Raw genomic sequence first — 14,731 nt, 5'->3', positions numbered from 1 at the left:
ACATAATGAAATCACTAACAAACCAGATCAAACATGCTACAAAGATCTCCCTATGATCCTTAAATCACTATCTAAGGATTTAGGATTATACTGCGTCCGTCGTCAGCCCGCTGATGATGTCTCGATCTCAGTTCACCGACCCTCCTCGAGTCGACACTAGCTCCGAAACTTCCCGACACCAAAGTGCCCTAGAAACTGACTAGAAACTATGGTAAAACTAGCACTTTCTCTGAAGAATGCGGTGAAGAAAACAAAAGAATCGGCTTCCATTTATAGGCTGCATCCGGACTATTTCAGAAAATCCGAACCAATCTTATCTGCCACGTGTCGGAATCTCATTGGTCTAGTTGGATTTCTCGAGATAATGTAATCCGAAGTAGGTCGGGTTATCCATTTAAAATTCGGTGGATACCAACAACTTGATCCCGAATTATTAATCCTTAATAATACTTAAATTAACAACTCATTAATTATCTCTTAATTAATATTTCATTCAAAATAAGAATTCGGGTCATTACAATTATTGCAATCAACTAAAGTATGGTTGGCCTGTAAATTCTCCATGAAAGACATGGGTGAAGCATCCTACGTATTGGGAATACAAATCTATAGAGATAGATCAAAGAGGATGCTCGGACTCACCCAATCCACCTATATCTATACCATTATAAAACGATTCTCTATGGAAGAGTCCAAGAGAGGATACTTACCAATGTGTCATGGTATTACTCTATCTAAAGCTTTGTGTCCCAAAAATGATGAAGAGATAGAGAGATGATGACACTTATTCCATATGCGTCAACTATTGGTAGTATCAAGTATGGTATGATATCGACACGTCATGATGTTGCTTACGCTTTGAGTGTTACAAGCAGATATCAGGCAAACCCTGGTCCAATGTATTGGAAGACCGTGAAAGATATTCTTAAGTACTTGAGAAGGACTAAGAACTTGTTCATGGTCTATGGGGGTGGAGAATTGAAATTGGAAGGCTACTTGGATTCTAGCTTCCAATGTGACGTAGATGATTCGAAATCGACCTCTGGTTTTGTATTCATGCTATATGGTGCGGCTGTCTCTTGGAAAGGTTCCAAGCAAGACACCGATGCGGATTCCACCACTGAAGTTGAATACAATGTTGCATCTGATGCAGCCAAAGAGGTAGTTTTGATGAGGAGTTTTGTCCAATAGTTGGGCATTATTCCTCATAGAGTTGATACAGTCCCGTTTTACTGTGACAACACTGGTGCCATTGCGCAAGCAAAGGAACCAAGGTCTCATCAGCGATCCAAACATGTACTGAGGAAGTTCCACATCATACGGGAGAAGTGAGAAGAGGAGACATATCAGTCGAAAGACTCCCTTATGCAGATAATGTTGTTGATCCACTTACAAAGCCCTTGCCAGGACCATTGTTTGAAAAGCATCGCGAAGCAATGGAATTAAGGGTAGTTGGCTCTAGGGCAAGTGGGAGATTGTTAGAGTAGATGCCCTGCAAGCCAACGGTTGGCTAGGGAATTTATTGACTCAAGTATAATAAACAATCTTTATTTTAATATAATTTACTTTTTAATGGTTTCTTTATACTTTATCTGTATACCCATGCAAGCAGCATAGATAAAGTCCTTGATTATGCTTTAATACAAATGAAATCGTAATTCAATGTTGAAACTCATTTGTAAACACTACATATTCTAAATTCGTTCCTAGTCGATTCAGCCGCCTAAAACATGGATAAAGGTCGCTTGAGCTCGAGACTAGCATCTGTGTTGTTGTGTACTGCGTTTCTTGGTAAGGGCATAGAGATGTCCAAACATACAGATGGGTAGTCATATGATGATTATACCGAACAACCCTCCCTCGGACTTTCCAAGTGGTTATCATTCATCGAGAGGATAAGTTCGTGGTTATGATTGTACACCATTGTCCTTACGACCCGGGACAACACTGAGGCTCTATATGCTAGGGCTGTGCTTTGACTCGTTTACCGGCTCCAGGAGAGTCATCAGGTGGCGAGGTTGGGTACAGTTGCGACACATATAGGAGCCAGTGCATTGTAGTCGGGGATTCACCGTTCACCTACGGGTGTGGATATCCTATGTGATCTAATGAAATAATAGTGCATGGAATCTCTGGCCAGAGTACGAGATGTACGTTGGAGAAGGAGTTCTCCAAATAGTACATGCGATGCCACATTATAGTTATCACATAGTTATCGAATTAATATGCAACCCTCGATGAACCAATGGTTGCAGATTCGATCGGGATATATGAGATGAAGGGACTGTACTGTACGTTAATCATAATCGACTGGTTCTTGCAGGCACTATCAGTGATACCTAGGGGATCATGGGGCGATGCTACTAGACGCTCTTACCATGATCCGATGGGTGCTATCAGAAATGAGTTTTGACATTCTTGATCAAGGTGTTGATGAAAAGAATGGGGCTAACTAGGGTAAGCCCGAATAAAGGATTATGTCCTGAATCACAAAGAGTTGTGGACCCACGGCTAGCTGTATCCCTGAACCATTGAGGGTCACACAAGTACTGGATTGTTTGTTCCCGTTGAGAGAATAAATTCAAAAGTTGAATTTATATTATATAGTAAATTCAAGGAGTTGAATTTATGATAATTAAATTTTGAGAAAATAAATTCAAGGAGTTGAATTTATAAAATTTGAGAATTTAATTTATTAAACTCAATTGTTGGGTTTATTAAATATAAAATGTTGGAGGTGATAAAAATTCAAGAAGTTGAATTTATAATTTAAATAAATTCAAATGTTGAATTTATAATGTATTTAATTTATTAAGCTCAAAAGTTGAGTTGATTACTTAATAATTAAATTATGGTGGATAATATGTTTAATGGGCTTGTAGGGGTACAAGTCCAACATATTAAATAATTAAAATTTTAATTGACTTTGATTAAATTAATTAAACTAGTTGGACTAGCCCAATTAATTAAATCAAGCCCGTTAATGTTAATTATGGAATTTAGGTCAAGGCTATTGTTTTTAAGAAAAGAAAAAAAATTGACCTAGCCTCCACTAATACTCCAAAGTTTTTCATTCGAGATTTACCGAGATTTACATGCCTAAAGAATCCTTCATTATCTTAGTTAATTTAATTAATTAAGTAAAATGAATGATTAGTATTAAAATAAGAATATTTCTAATTCTTAAAGGATAGCATGCATTCGGTGGGATTTGTTTTTCCAAAAACACGAGAATTGCTGATTTTCTCGAGATTCATCCCTTTCTTGGTTGCAAGAAATTTCGGCTTCTTTATTTGAAAAAGGGGATTGAGCCGTCTCTCATATTTTTCTCTCCAACGCAAAAGTTCTTCTAAATTACTATTGCAATTTAGAAGAGGGACAAATATTCCAGTCGTGGACCGGATTAGGAGACCGAAAAATGTTCGTAGGGATTTACAACAAGAGCTACGTCCGTTAATACCGGTGTAGTTGGAGCCACGTGATTTATTCACCAAAGGTATAACATTCTTTACACCCTATGAATGTTTATAGTAAAATCATACGAGCGTCCCAACATATTTTGATTGTCAAAATAAATAAAAATTTTTAAAACTTCCGCTGCGTTTGGACGTGTAGAAACCGAGATCCAACACTATTAGCAATATAACTCTTTTGGCAGAAACATGAACTCCAAAATACTGGTGGGTCTCTATATTTTATCGAAACCACATGATAATGATGTACTGCACCTACTTTTTAAGATAAACAGGGAAGTAAGAAGCCTCTAGATCCCACCAGAGTAAGAGTTTAGATGTTCAGTATTCAGCTCAGGCGGTTTACAATACGTAATGAATAAAATTTTCAGAGGCCAAAGCTCAAGAACACTCATAAAATTGTACTGTACTTTGACAGTAACAACGGTATGCCAGATGTTCCATCAAATTTGCATATTTAATAATAGTGCTGAGGGATGTTCACTTAGATCACAATCATGTTTACACATAAAATAACTAAACTACGGTAATGGAGGCCACATATCCGGTTTGCTTTAATCAATATGAAGCACATAATCTACAACAAGTATCCGGCAAGTACAATAGTAACAAATCAAAGAAAATGCAAGAAGAGGGAAACACCTAAGCCATATCTTGCTGGTGTTAAGTATCCCAACTGTTCAAATAATTAACAAGGATATTTCAAAGTGACAACAAAAAACAAGGAACTCTTCAAAGTTATAAAAAGTGGATGGCTTCAAGTTGCTACTTAGCAAACATACCTAAGTTATGCTCGAAATGTTGTTAAACATATATAATATATTATAATAAGAAGGCCATGGCTGCCATGATAGCGAGGAACAAAGGTACAAAACTAGCAAATTAACAATAACACGATTGCAAATCTACAGGTATCACTTGAGTAGCTTCTTGAACACATGAAAAAGAATAGAAATAAAAATTTGAGCATACTTCATCAAACTTCTAAAATTCCGGGTGTCCAATTCTCCGTTAACCTCTGGCTTAAATACCGCTTCCATATCAAAGAGTTTTATCCCATTCAGTATCTGTGAACCGACACAAATTAATCGGTGATGTTAATGTTAGGATTATTTTGTCCGACAGATATCAAAAATAGCAACAATATCAGTATAGGATGTGAAACATAGAATTTGTGTTATATCAGAATTTAATGTTGTTCCAGATGTTACAACATCTCGGACAACACCTACATGCAACGGAACATTAACTTTATAACACAAATTAACTTTAAATAAAGAATAAACGAGATTAAATATGCACAAGTAAAAATACTTGTGTGGTGCCTTATGGCAAAAATTAATCACTAGAAAAACTGTTGCGTATTTTCACTACCGCAAGTATACGGTGTCAAGTTAGTAGTACTGTATGAGTACAGATATCGATCCCACGAGGAGTAATTAATTAAACTTTATATTAAATACCGTAATTGACATATATAAACTTTATTTAGAACAATCAATAAGATGGTTTATTACTTAATTCAAATAAAATAACAAATTATAGAAATCTTATCAAGCGGTTGAAATTCGGTGAGTAAAGCAATCTAGAGATATGATTTCGTCGAGTCTCCCCTATGCTAAATTAACCATGACTAACATTATATTAAATTGCACCATATTTATTAACCAAGAACTCACAATATTTTCTATTCCCTCTGTCGAGTGCTAAATAGAAATGTATTACCTATTACCGATTTTAGTATGTCTATTCAAAATCATGCAACACGTAATAAATGCACACAAGGTTCTTATCAAAGATTCGCAAGGGTTATACGTCTTTTGCACGTTATAAACAACTAGCGATGTAATTTCCCTTTTTCCTAATTTCGATCACCTCTCTCGAGTGTTAGATCTCAATTATTTTATCAGTCGAATTATGGCCAATATCCAAAAGCATTAAATACAGGAAATCACAAATAAACACGATGAAACAATTCAATGCAATATCAAAACGTCAATAACATAGGTTCGACATCGACTACGTCAATCTCTAGAAAATGGAATTAGTTCATCACGAAAGCCAAGGGAAAACAAGATATGTTCGTAGAACTAAACATCGTTACACACGAAAACAAAGAAACAAGAGAAAGAGTAACAAATCCGAAGTGTCGTCTCTGTGTCCAGATGCGTCGTCTTCGTATTTGCGACCGTTCTTCGTACTCTGAGTCGTTATCTCGTGCCAGCGCTCCGCTCTCGCTTGCTTTTCTCCCCAAGATGGTGTAATTTCGTCTGAGTTCTTCCCACACGGCTCCCTCCCCATGACCTAATTCGCGCGGCCTTTATAAAAAATCTGGATCGCGGTGCGCGCTATAGCGCGAGCACTGGCGCTGGGGCGCGTGTGTGCTGCCGAGTGTGAAGTTGAGTGGGCGCGCGGTCGCGCGTGATGTCGCGCGATGGCGCGAGGTGTTCTGCAAGTGGTGTGATGGGGAGTCCGCGCGAGGGCGCGAGATGTCGCGCGGTGGCGCGATGTGTTCTGTTTGGTGCCTGGCATGTCAGTACGCGCGATCGCGCGGGATGTCGCGCTGGGGTGCGAGAGCCACTGTCCGAGGTTATGGCAATTCATTGTTTTCTTGGTTCACTTGGCTTCGTGATCGCTATTTTCACCATTCCTGAAATGACAACAAAAACAAACCAAAAACGCATAATCCTGTTCGAAACACGCATAATTCATAATGGATTCTAATGTAAATTAAGTGCAAAAATTGCACTTATCAAACCTCCCAAACTTGAATTTTTGCTAGTCCCGAGCAAAATAAAATAAAACTAATAAACAAGAAGGAAATGCAACTACTACAGTCATGGAATGCGAAAAGTGATATTGGCCTCCGACTTATCTGATACAATGTAGTTCATGATTTCCCAAGAGTCACGTGTGTGTGTGATATGTCAATGTTCGTTTACCCCATCGAATACTCAAATAGAGTTGTTATACCCATCCGCCTTACAGACTCAAGAGATCATCAACTCAGTGCAACTCACAATTCATTAAAATACAATTTCACATTCATAGATCACAAAGGACTTTATCGGTGATTAATTTGCTCAAAAGATATTTAACAAACATGTAAACCAAAGAGGAAATCACACATTGAGATGCCCGCATGCAAGTGACTAAAATTTAACTTGATGACAATGTTTTTCAGGTATCCATAGGCTTGACTTGAGCAGCTTTTCTCTACTAGTATATTGGGTAAATGTGACAAGGTTAATAGGCCTGGTAAGCTTGTAACGCTAGGCTACGGCTCATGGCTACAATAAAGGAATGGAATTCAAAATGTGAGAGAAGTAATCATTTTCATATCATTTCATTCACCATCTCTTTATTGTTTTCCTCTCAATCATATCACTCATGTTCTACATTTTTTTTCTTTTTCTTTTTCACCACTTGTTTGATTCTTTTCATTGTTTTTCATTCTCTTTTCTTCGCCAACTTCTTTTTGCACACTTCAACTTTTCTTTTCTTTTCAAGGAGTATTCGAATCATTACAACACCGATGAATTTATTTCTCTCAAAATCAGGTAGGAAAATAAGTGTATAAGCTTCATTTGGTAGTTGTTGTGGGATTGTAGAATAGATACAAGTAGGGGCTATTGTGTGTCATTGACACACACCACTTGATTTTTAGCAAGCTCAAAATGGGTCACTAGTGATATTTCATGTTCATTTGGTAGGCTCGAAGGCTCAACGGTTCCAAAGATCGCCTAAATCATTCCTATGTCACATATTATCCGTATTTCGCCTCGAAAAGTGCTCAACCAAGTTCTAGATTACCGTCAATCCATTAATCATCTCATATAAACTAATCACATGCATTTGTTCAAAAATGATAAACGAGGTAAGTACAAAAGGAATTTTAAACAGCTCAATTTCTTCGAAGCTCAACGGGCTACAATTGACAGTAACAAAGAACACAGGCCCAAAGATGTTGTGAAGAAATGCCTAGATCGTTTCTATGTCTGCAAAAGTGTCAATCAATGTCATGCAAGATTACCAAGATTCAGATCTCCATCGTCTATTTGACATCAAAGGCATACAACTTGTCTCTAAGCAACAATAGTATCAACGAACACGACAGTGCAAAAAAATTTGTGACTCTCAAGGCATTATGAACACATATATATTTAAGGACCGCAATTCAATTTTCATCATCGGCCACACACTTTACTTATCCATGACTTTTCCTAACAAAACTAGCATGCAGAATTGAACTTAAAGCTAAAGAAACAAATCAAAACTTAACTACTGAGCAAAAATAAAACAAAAACTAACAAGCAGAAAATTTACCTCTCCCAAACTTAAGATATGCATTGTCCTCAATGTATAGAAATAAAGAATATGACAACACATACCTCACGCCCGAGTGTTAGAACTCGGGGCTCGAGTCATCATCCATGGTCCCTTCATCATCATCATCATCCATTTGCTGCGGTGGTGAAAGATCTGGGGGGGTGGTGGCCAGGCTGGAGGTTGTGGTTGAGTCATTTTGGAGAGGAATTGTGATTGTGGTAGAGTTTGAGTTTGAAGTGGGTTGTGTGAGGGCGGCGGCGGCTCTGCCAAGAGATTGAGATGAAGTAGGGTTTGAGTGATTTGTGATGAGAGAAAACAAAGCGGGTTTTATATTGGTGGTGTATCGCGATGCGCGCGGTCGCGCGACAATCCGCGCTGGGGCGCGGAGTCTTCTGTGAGTCGGTAGTAATTGAGGACGCGCGGTCGCGCGAGAAGTCGCGCTACCGCGCGCCAGCTACTGTAAATCGGCAACTATGGAAGGCGCGCGATCGCGCGACATTCAATGCTGTGGTGCGCGAGATACTGTATTCGATGTAATAATTGAGGCGCGCGATGGTGCGAGAAGTCGCGCTATCGCGCGTGACATACTGTAAGTCCTCCATAAATGATGCGCGCGATCGCGCGAGACATGGCGCTGGGGCGCACGAGCTTCTGTAAAACCGAGTGTGGACTGAGCGCGCTGCCACGCGAGATGTCGCGCTAGGGCGCGCATTCGTCTGTTTTTAGCCTTTTTTTTTGTTAAATAAAATACCTGCAAAAAATAAAAAAAATAACAAAATGCAAATTAATACTTGAATCGAGAAATTTAAAATTAATAGACTAAGGAATCGAAATAAAATAAAATAACTAAAAAAAATGCAAAAATAAATAAATGTGGGTTGCCTCCCACACAGCGCTTGGTTTAACGTCATCAGCCCGACTGTCACCTATCCTGTTCATGGTGGGTCATATGATTTCTGGGATGCCCTTACTGCTACCATTTGACCTTTAACTTCCATGGTCATCTTTCCTCGTTTCACGTCGATGATGGCTCCAACAGCAGCCAATAAAGGTCGTCCTAGAATGACGTGAACGTCCTGACTATTCTCCATATCGAGTACCAAGAATTCTGCTAGAACTTTCAATTTGTCAATCTTCAGTTCAACATCTTCCACAATACCCAATGGTACTTTCACCGATTTATCTGCCAGCTGCACGCTTAACTCGGTCGATCTCATCTTGCTCAATCCAAGTTTCTCGTAGAGAGAACTTGGCATTATATTTATACTTGCTCCTGAGTCACAGATAACCTTTTCTACTAAATGTCCTCCTATTTCACATGGTACAATAAATTCACCGGGATCGAGCAACTTTTGAGGAAGATTTCTTCGTGTTCCTTCAGTAACTTCACCTTCCACCTGATCTACAAACTCATTATTAGTGTGTAGGTCCTTGAGATCTTCAAGACCTTTTTTCTTTCGAAATTCAGCTTGTAATTGAAAAAATCGCTGGGGGTAGGGAAGTAAAGAAATATCTATGCATTTATTTAAATCATACCTCTCAGACTTCTTACCTCGGGCTCCTTTGGTTGGACTTAGTTTTTCATCCTGAACAGGTGTGAGTTCAACCCTCTTCTCTTCTCTGCCTACCACGCAAGTCTCTTCATGATGTATAAAAATGGCATTCACCTCTCTCAGATTTGGGCCGGCAGTCTTCTGAACTGCGCCTGACGGTTGAGACGTGAGTTGCTTCGTTATCTGCCCCACTTGCGATTCAAGGATTTTCAAAGTAGCACCAATACTCGCCATATGTGTTTCAAGGTTGTCAAGTCTAGACTCAGTTCTAGACATCCTCTTACCAGATTCAACAACAAATGTCCCCACTAGATCCTCAAATGATGGCTTCCCTTCCCCATTTGATGTATTGAACCCCGGTGGAGGGTTCAACACATTCTTATTGTTTGAATAAGAAAAATTTTCATGGTTTCTCAACCCAGGATGATAAGTATTAGGGGGAGGGTTACCTCGATATCCGCCAAAGCCTCCAAAGTTCTTGTTATTGATGTATTGCACTTCTTCAGGAGTGTGTGACTCTTCAACGACAACTGATGGTCCCTCAAAGTTTGATGTACTCGCTTTGTTCATAGTCGCTATCTGTGTAGTCAATGCTGATACTTGCGCAGTCAGTGATGTGATAGGATCCACAGCATAAACTCTGGCAGTCCTCTGTAATCCTGACCTCTCAGACGGCCATTGGTAGCTATTAATAGTCATCTGCTCAAGCAAGTCGTAGGCTTGAGCAGGAGATTTGGCAAAGATCGTGCCACCTGCCGCTGCATCCACTGTTGTCCGTGTCTGACCGTTCAACCCGTTATAGAAAAGCTCAATCTGCACCCAGTCTTCAAACCCATGATTCGGGCACCTCCGCAACAACTCTTTGTACCTTTCCCATGCCTCATACAACTGCTCGAAGTCAGTCTGTCTAAAAGTGCTGATCTCAAACTTCAATTGTGCAGACTTCGCTGGGGGAAAATATTTAGAAAGGAATTTCGTTGCCAACTCCTGCCATGTCGTGATACTTCCCAAGGGAAGCGATTGGAGCCATCCTCTAGCTTGATCTCTGAGAGAAAACGGAAACAAGCGCAATCTAATAATATCATCAGAAACATTATTAATTTTTACCGTATCCGTGATCTCCAAGAAAGTTCTCAGGTGAACATGAGGATCTGAAGTAGCAGTTCCAGCGAACTGGTTTTGTTGAACCATATTGATCAAGGCAGGCTTCAGCTCGAAATTGTTGGCATTTATGGTCCCCCGAGCAATGCCAGAATAATGTGTATTGATCACTGGTCTGAAGTGATCTCTGATCGATATAGCCTCTGGCGGGTTATATCTTGCGTCCTCTCTGTTTCCAGCCATTGTTTGGATTTCTTCCCTTCTCGTTTTTCTTAGTCTTCTCGCAGTTCTTTCGATATCCGGATCAAAGATAAGCAAATCAGGGCTGTGCGATCTTAGCATACACTGCAAAACAGAAAAGATTATAACGTAACAAAATAAATAAAATAAAGTCTAAATTAAAGTCAAGACTACTTAGTAACGATATTAATATGCAATTAAATAGTTTACTCCCCGGCAACGGCGCCAAAAACTTGTTGCGTATTTTCACTACCGCAAGTATACGGTGTCAAGTTTAGTAGTACTGTATGAGTACATATATCGATCCCACGAGGAGTAATTAATTAAACTTTATATTAAATACCGTAATTGACATAGATAAACTTTATTTAGAACAATCAATAAGATGGTTTATACTTAATTCAAATAAAATAACAAATTATAGAAATCTTATCAAGCGGTTGAAATTCGGTGAGTAAAGCAATCTAGAGATATGATTTCGTCGAGTCTCCCCTATGCTAAATTAACCATGACTAACATTATATTAAATTGCACCATATTTATTAACCAAGAACTCACAATATTTTCTATTCCCTCTGTCGAGTGCTAAATAGAAATGTATTACCTATTACCGATTTTAATATGTCTATTCAAAATCATGCAACACGTAATAAATGCACACAAGGTTCTTATCAAAGATTCGCAAGGGTTATACGTCTTTTGCACGTTATAAACAACTAGCGATGTAATTTCCCTTTTTCCTAATTTCGATCACCTCTCTCGAGTGTTAGATCTCAATTATTTTATCAGTCGAATTATGGCCAATAATCCAAAAGCATTAAATACAGGAAATCACAAATAAACACGATGTAACAATTCAATGCAATATCAAAACGTCAATAACATAGGTTCGACATCGACTACGTCAATCTCTAGAAAATGGAATTAGTTCATCACGAAAGCCAAGGGAAAACAAGACATGTTCGTAGAACTAAACATCGTTACACACAAAAACAAAGAAACAAGAGAAAGAGTAACAAATCCGAAGTGTCGTCTCTGTGTCCAGATGCGTCGTCTTCGTATTTGCGACCGTTCTTCGTACTCTGAGTCGTTATCTCGTGCTAGCGCTCCGCTCTCGCTTGCTTTTCTCCCCAAGATGGTGTAATTTCGTCTGAGTTCTTCCCACACGGCTCCCTCCCCATGACCTAATTCGCGCGGCCTTTTATAAAAAATCTGGATCGCGGTGCGCGCTATAGCGCGAGCACTGGCGCTGGGGCGCGTGGTGTGCTGCCGAGTGTGAAGTTGAGTGGGCGCGCGGTCGCGCGTGATGTCGCGCGATGGCGCGAGGTGTTCTGCAAGTGGTGTGATGGGGAGTCCGCGCGATGGCGCGAGATGTCGCGTGGTGGCGCGATGTGTTCTGTTTGGTGCCTTGCATGTCAGTACGCGCGATCGCGCGGGATGTCGCGCTGGGGCGCGAGAGCCACTGTCCGAGGTTATGGAAATTCATTGTTTTCTTGGTTCACTTGGCTTCGTGATCGCTATTTTCACCATTCCTGAAATGACAACAAAAACAAACCAAAAAACGCATAATCCTGTTCGAAACACGCATAATTCATAATGGATTCTAATGTAAATTAAGTGCAAAAATTGCACTTATCAAAAACCAACTCGTTTACAAAAAAACTTATCACTAGTGATTCTCACTAAAATCAATTTCCTCAACAAGTTGAGAAAAAAAATGCTTTTTAAAACAAATAACCAGAATAAAACTAAAACAAGAAAGCAAAAACGTGTTGCCAAACAGTAGATCCAAGAGAAGCAATCTTCTGCCAACTTCTTCCAGATGTTGTCTGAAGATGTTCCCAACATTCACAGCAACACTTGCTATCGACAGTCCTTAAGGCAGCAGCAACATTGACGGTGATTTTCTCTGAAATTCTGAACGTACAAAGTGCCTGTAGTATGTTGAATTGAAAAACTGCGAACCCTACAAAGTCCTTGATCTTCCTTTTATAGATGAGAGTCTTGTCGCATAAGGAAACCTATTAAACAATGGAAGATAAGAGTTTAATTAGAAGTAAACTCTATTTAAACATTGATATCATATCTCATCAAATCATTAACATAAATATAATATCTCAATAGGTCAACAATATGATTAAATATATTTGCTTTAATTACCTCATTACCTTAAGAAAGGCAAAATCACATAATATTATCATAATTAAATTAAATCATTTCGAAAGATATAGTTAGAGAAATAATTTAATTCTATAATTCTATCAAACTCGACAATATTATTTCCCTTCAATCTCCCCTTTTTTGCCTTTCTTGGACAAAATGAGATAAAACCCATTTATCCTTGTTAGCTCAAATCAACTCCCCCTGAATTCAAGAATGTTTGTCTCCCCCTGAAAAAGATACTGTTAGCAGAAGTGTTGTTAGGAAAGTTGTAACGTCCGAAAAATCAGTCCACGTAAACCACATGCATGCAAAAATATTTTAATTGTTTAATTGTTTTATTTAATTGCTTTTAAATGCTAGCATGATGTTTACTATATGATTAAATGTAAAATTTCATGATTAAATGATTATATGACATGATTTCATGAAAATAAAGATTTTACCCGAATATTCGATAATAGGCAGGGAAAAGGAGACCAGGGACGACCAAGTAAAGAATATGTATTTTTCATTAACTAATGGCAAGGCTTCTTGATATGATTAAAAATGATTTAAATTTTTTAAAAATTGTAGAGTTCGAATTATTTTACGAATCGAGCTCGATTTTTCCCGGGAAGCCGGTTTTGGGAAAATAAAGAGTTTTAAAAGATCAAAAATATTATTTTATGAAAACTTATTTTATAAATTTTTATTATTTAATTAATTAAGTGTTATTGGGTCCAATTTAATTAAATTAAGTAGGCTCAATTACCCTTAAGCATGCAAGCCCAAAACCAAAGCCCATTAGTATGTTAATTAATTATAAATAAGTGTTTTAGGTCTTCAAAACTACATAATTCAGCCTCCTTTCAGCCGTGCACTCCTCACACACACCACCATATTTTTCAAAAATATCTAGAGGAGAAAAGCTTGTGTTCTTCGTCGTCCGGTCGTCCAAACGTGGCACCCTCGCCGAAGATCGAATAATCGAGCGTTATAAACGCAAATGCACGTTCTCTAAACTTCTTTTAACATCATACAAATCATAATATGCTTGATTTAATTGTTTATGCATGGAAAATATGATGGCAGAATTATTTTTACGGTAGAACGTTTATTTTCAAAAATACGACGATTTTACGTTTATTTGAAAAACGTTTTGAATCCAACGGACATGCTGCCAATACATGATAAAAATATGAATATATTAGGGACAAAATATGATAAGTTAAGCAAGAGAACAAGCTGGAACCGTAAGATTTATTTTGAAAAGAAGGGACTGAGAATTGCATGGTTTGTGGTGTCTTCAAGTTTTAGATACTGTGCATGGGGCGGCTGGGCTCGGCCAGGGCTGGTTGGGGCTTGGCTAGGGTCGTGGTTAGGTCCTAGGAAGAGTCCTAGGAAGGTTAGGGCTCGAGCCAGGGGCTGGGGAAGAGTCCACGTGAAGTGGGACTCTCCCCCAAGCCACGCGCATGTTTCATGAGGGGGCCGAGAGTTCCAGGGGCTATGGCTCGGGTTGGGGCTAGGCTAGGTGGTCCTTCAGGGTCCCAGGGAGATGGTCCAGTGCCTGGGCAGGGGCTGTAGTCGCTTGGGTCGCTGCTAGCACGAGCAAACTTGGAGGAAGCAACTCGCGCACCATGGGAAGCTGTAGCGCGCGGCTGCTGTCTTGCTTCATGTGGCTCGCGGCGCTGGTCATTGGTCTGGGCTGGTATGGGTTAGCTCTGGGCGTGGTCCAGGGATGGTGAGGGTCGTGTGGGCTTGGTGGTGGCTCAGCTGGAAGTGTCCTAGTTGGGTTAGGAGTTCTAGAGGCACTAGGAGACTCACACTCATAACATCCAGAATTTTGGGGTCAAGTTTCAGATAGGTTTGAGCGATCTAGGGGCTGTTTCTTTG

The 14,731-nt window shown here is 39.3% G+C and overlaps 1 protein-coding gene across 1 annotated transcript; it reads right to left on the bottom strand.

The window, feature by feature from the left end:
* Positions 1 to 8,737: 8,737 nt before the first annotated feature.
* On the bottom strand, positions 8,738 to 10,699 carry LOC140835336 (uncharacterized). Its single transcript, XM_073200825.1, has 4 exons — positions 10,463 to 10,699; positions 10,108 to 10,342; positions 9,805 to 10,014; positions 8,738 to 9,663 (listed from the first exon to the last, which is right to left on the bottom strand). Exons 1-4 carry the CDS (start codon positions 10,697 to 10,699, stop codon positions 8,738 to 8,740), a joined length of 1,608 nt encoding a protein of 535 aa, XP_073056926.1.
* Between the last annotated feature and the right edge of the window lie 4,032 nt (positions 10,700 to 14,731).

This window comes from Primulina eburnea, chromosome 6 (genome assembly GCF_022965805.1).
Source record: "Primulina eburnea isolate SZY01 chromosome 6, ASM2296580v1, whole genome shotgun sequence".
In the NCBI taxonomy this organism is placed as follows: domain Eukaryota; kingdom Viridiplantae; phylum Streptophyta; class Magnoliopsida; order Lamiales; family Gesneriaceae; genus Primulina; species Primulina eburnea.
This window is presented reverse-complemented; position numbering and strand designations above follow the sequence as displayed.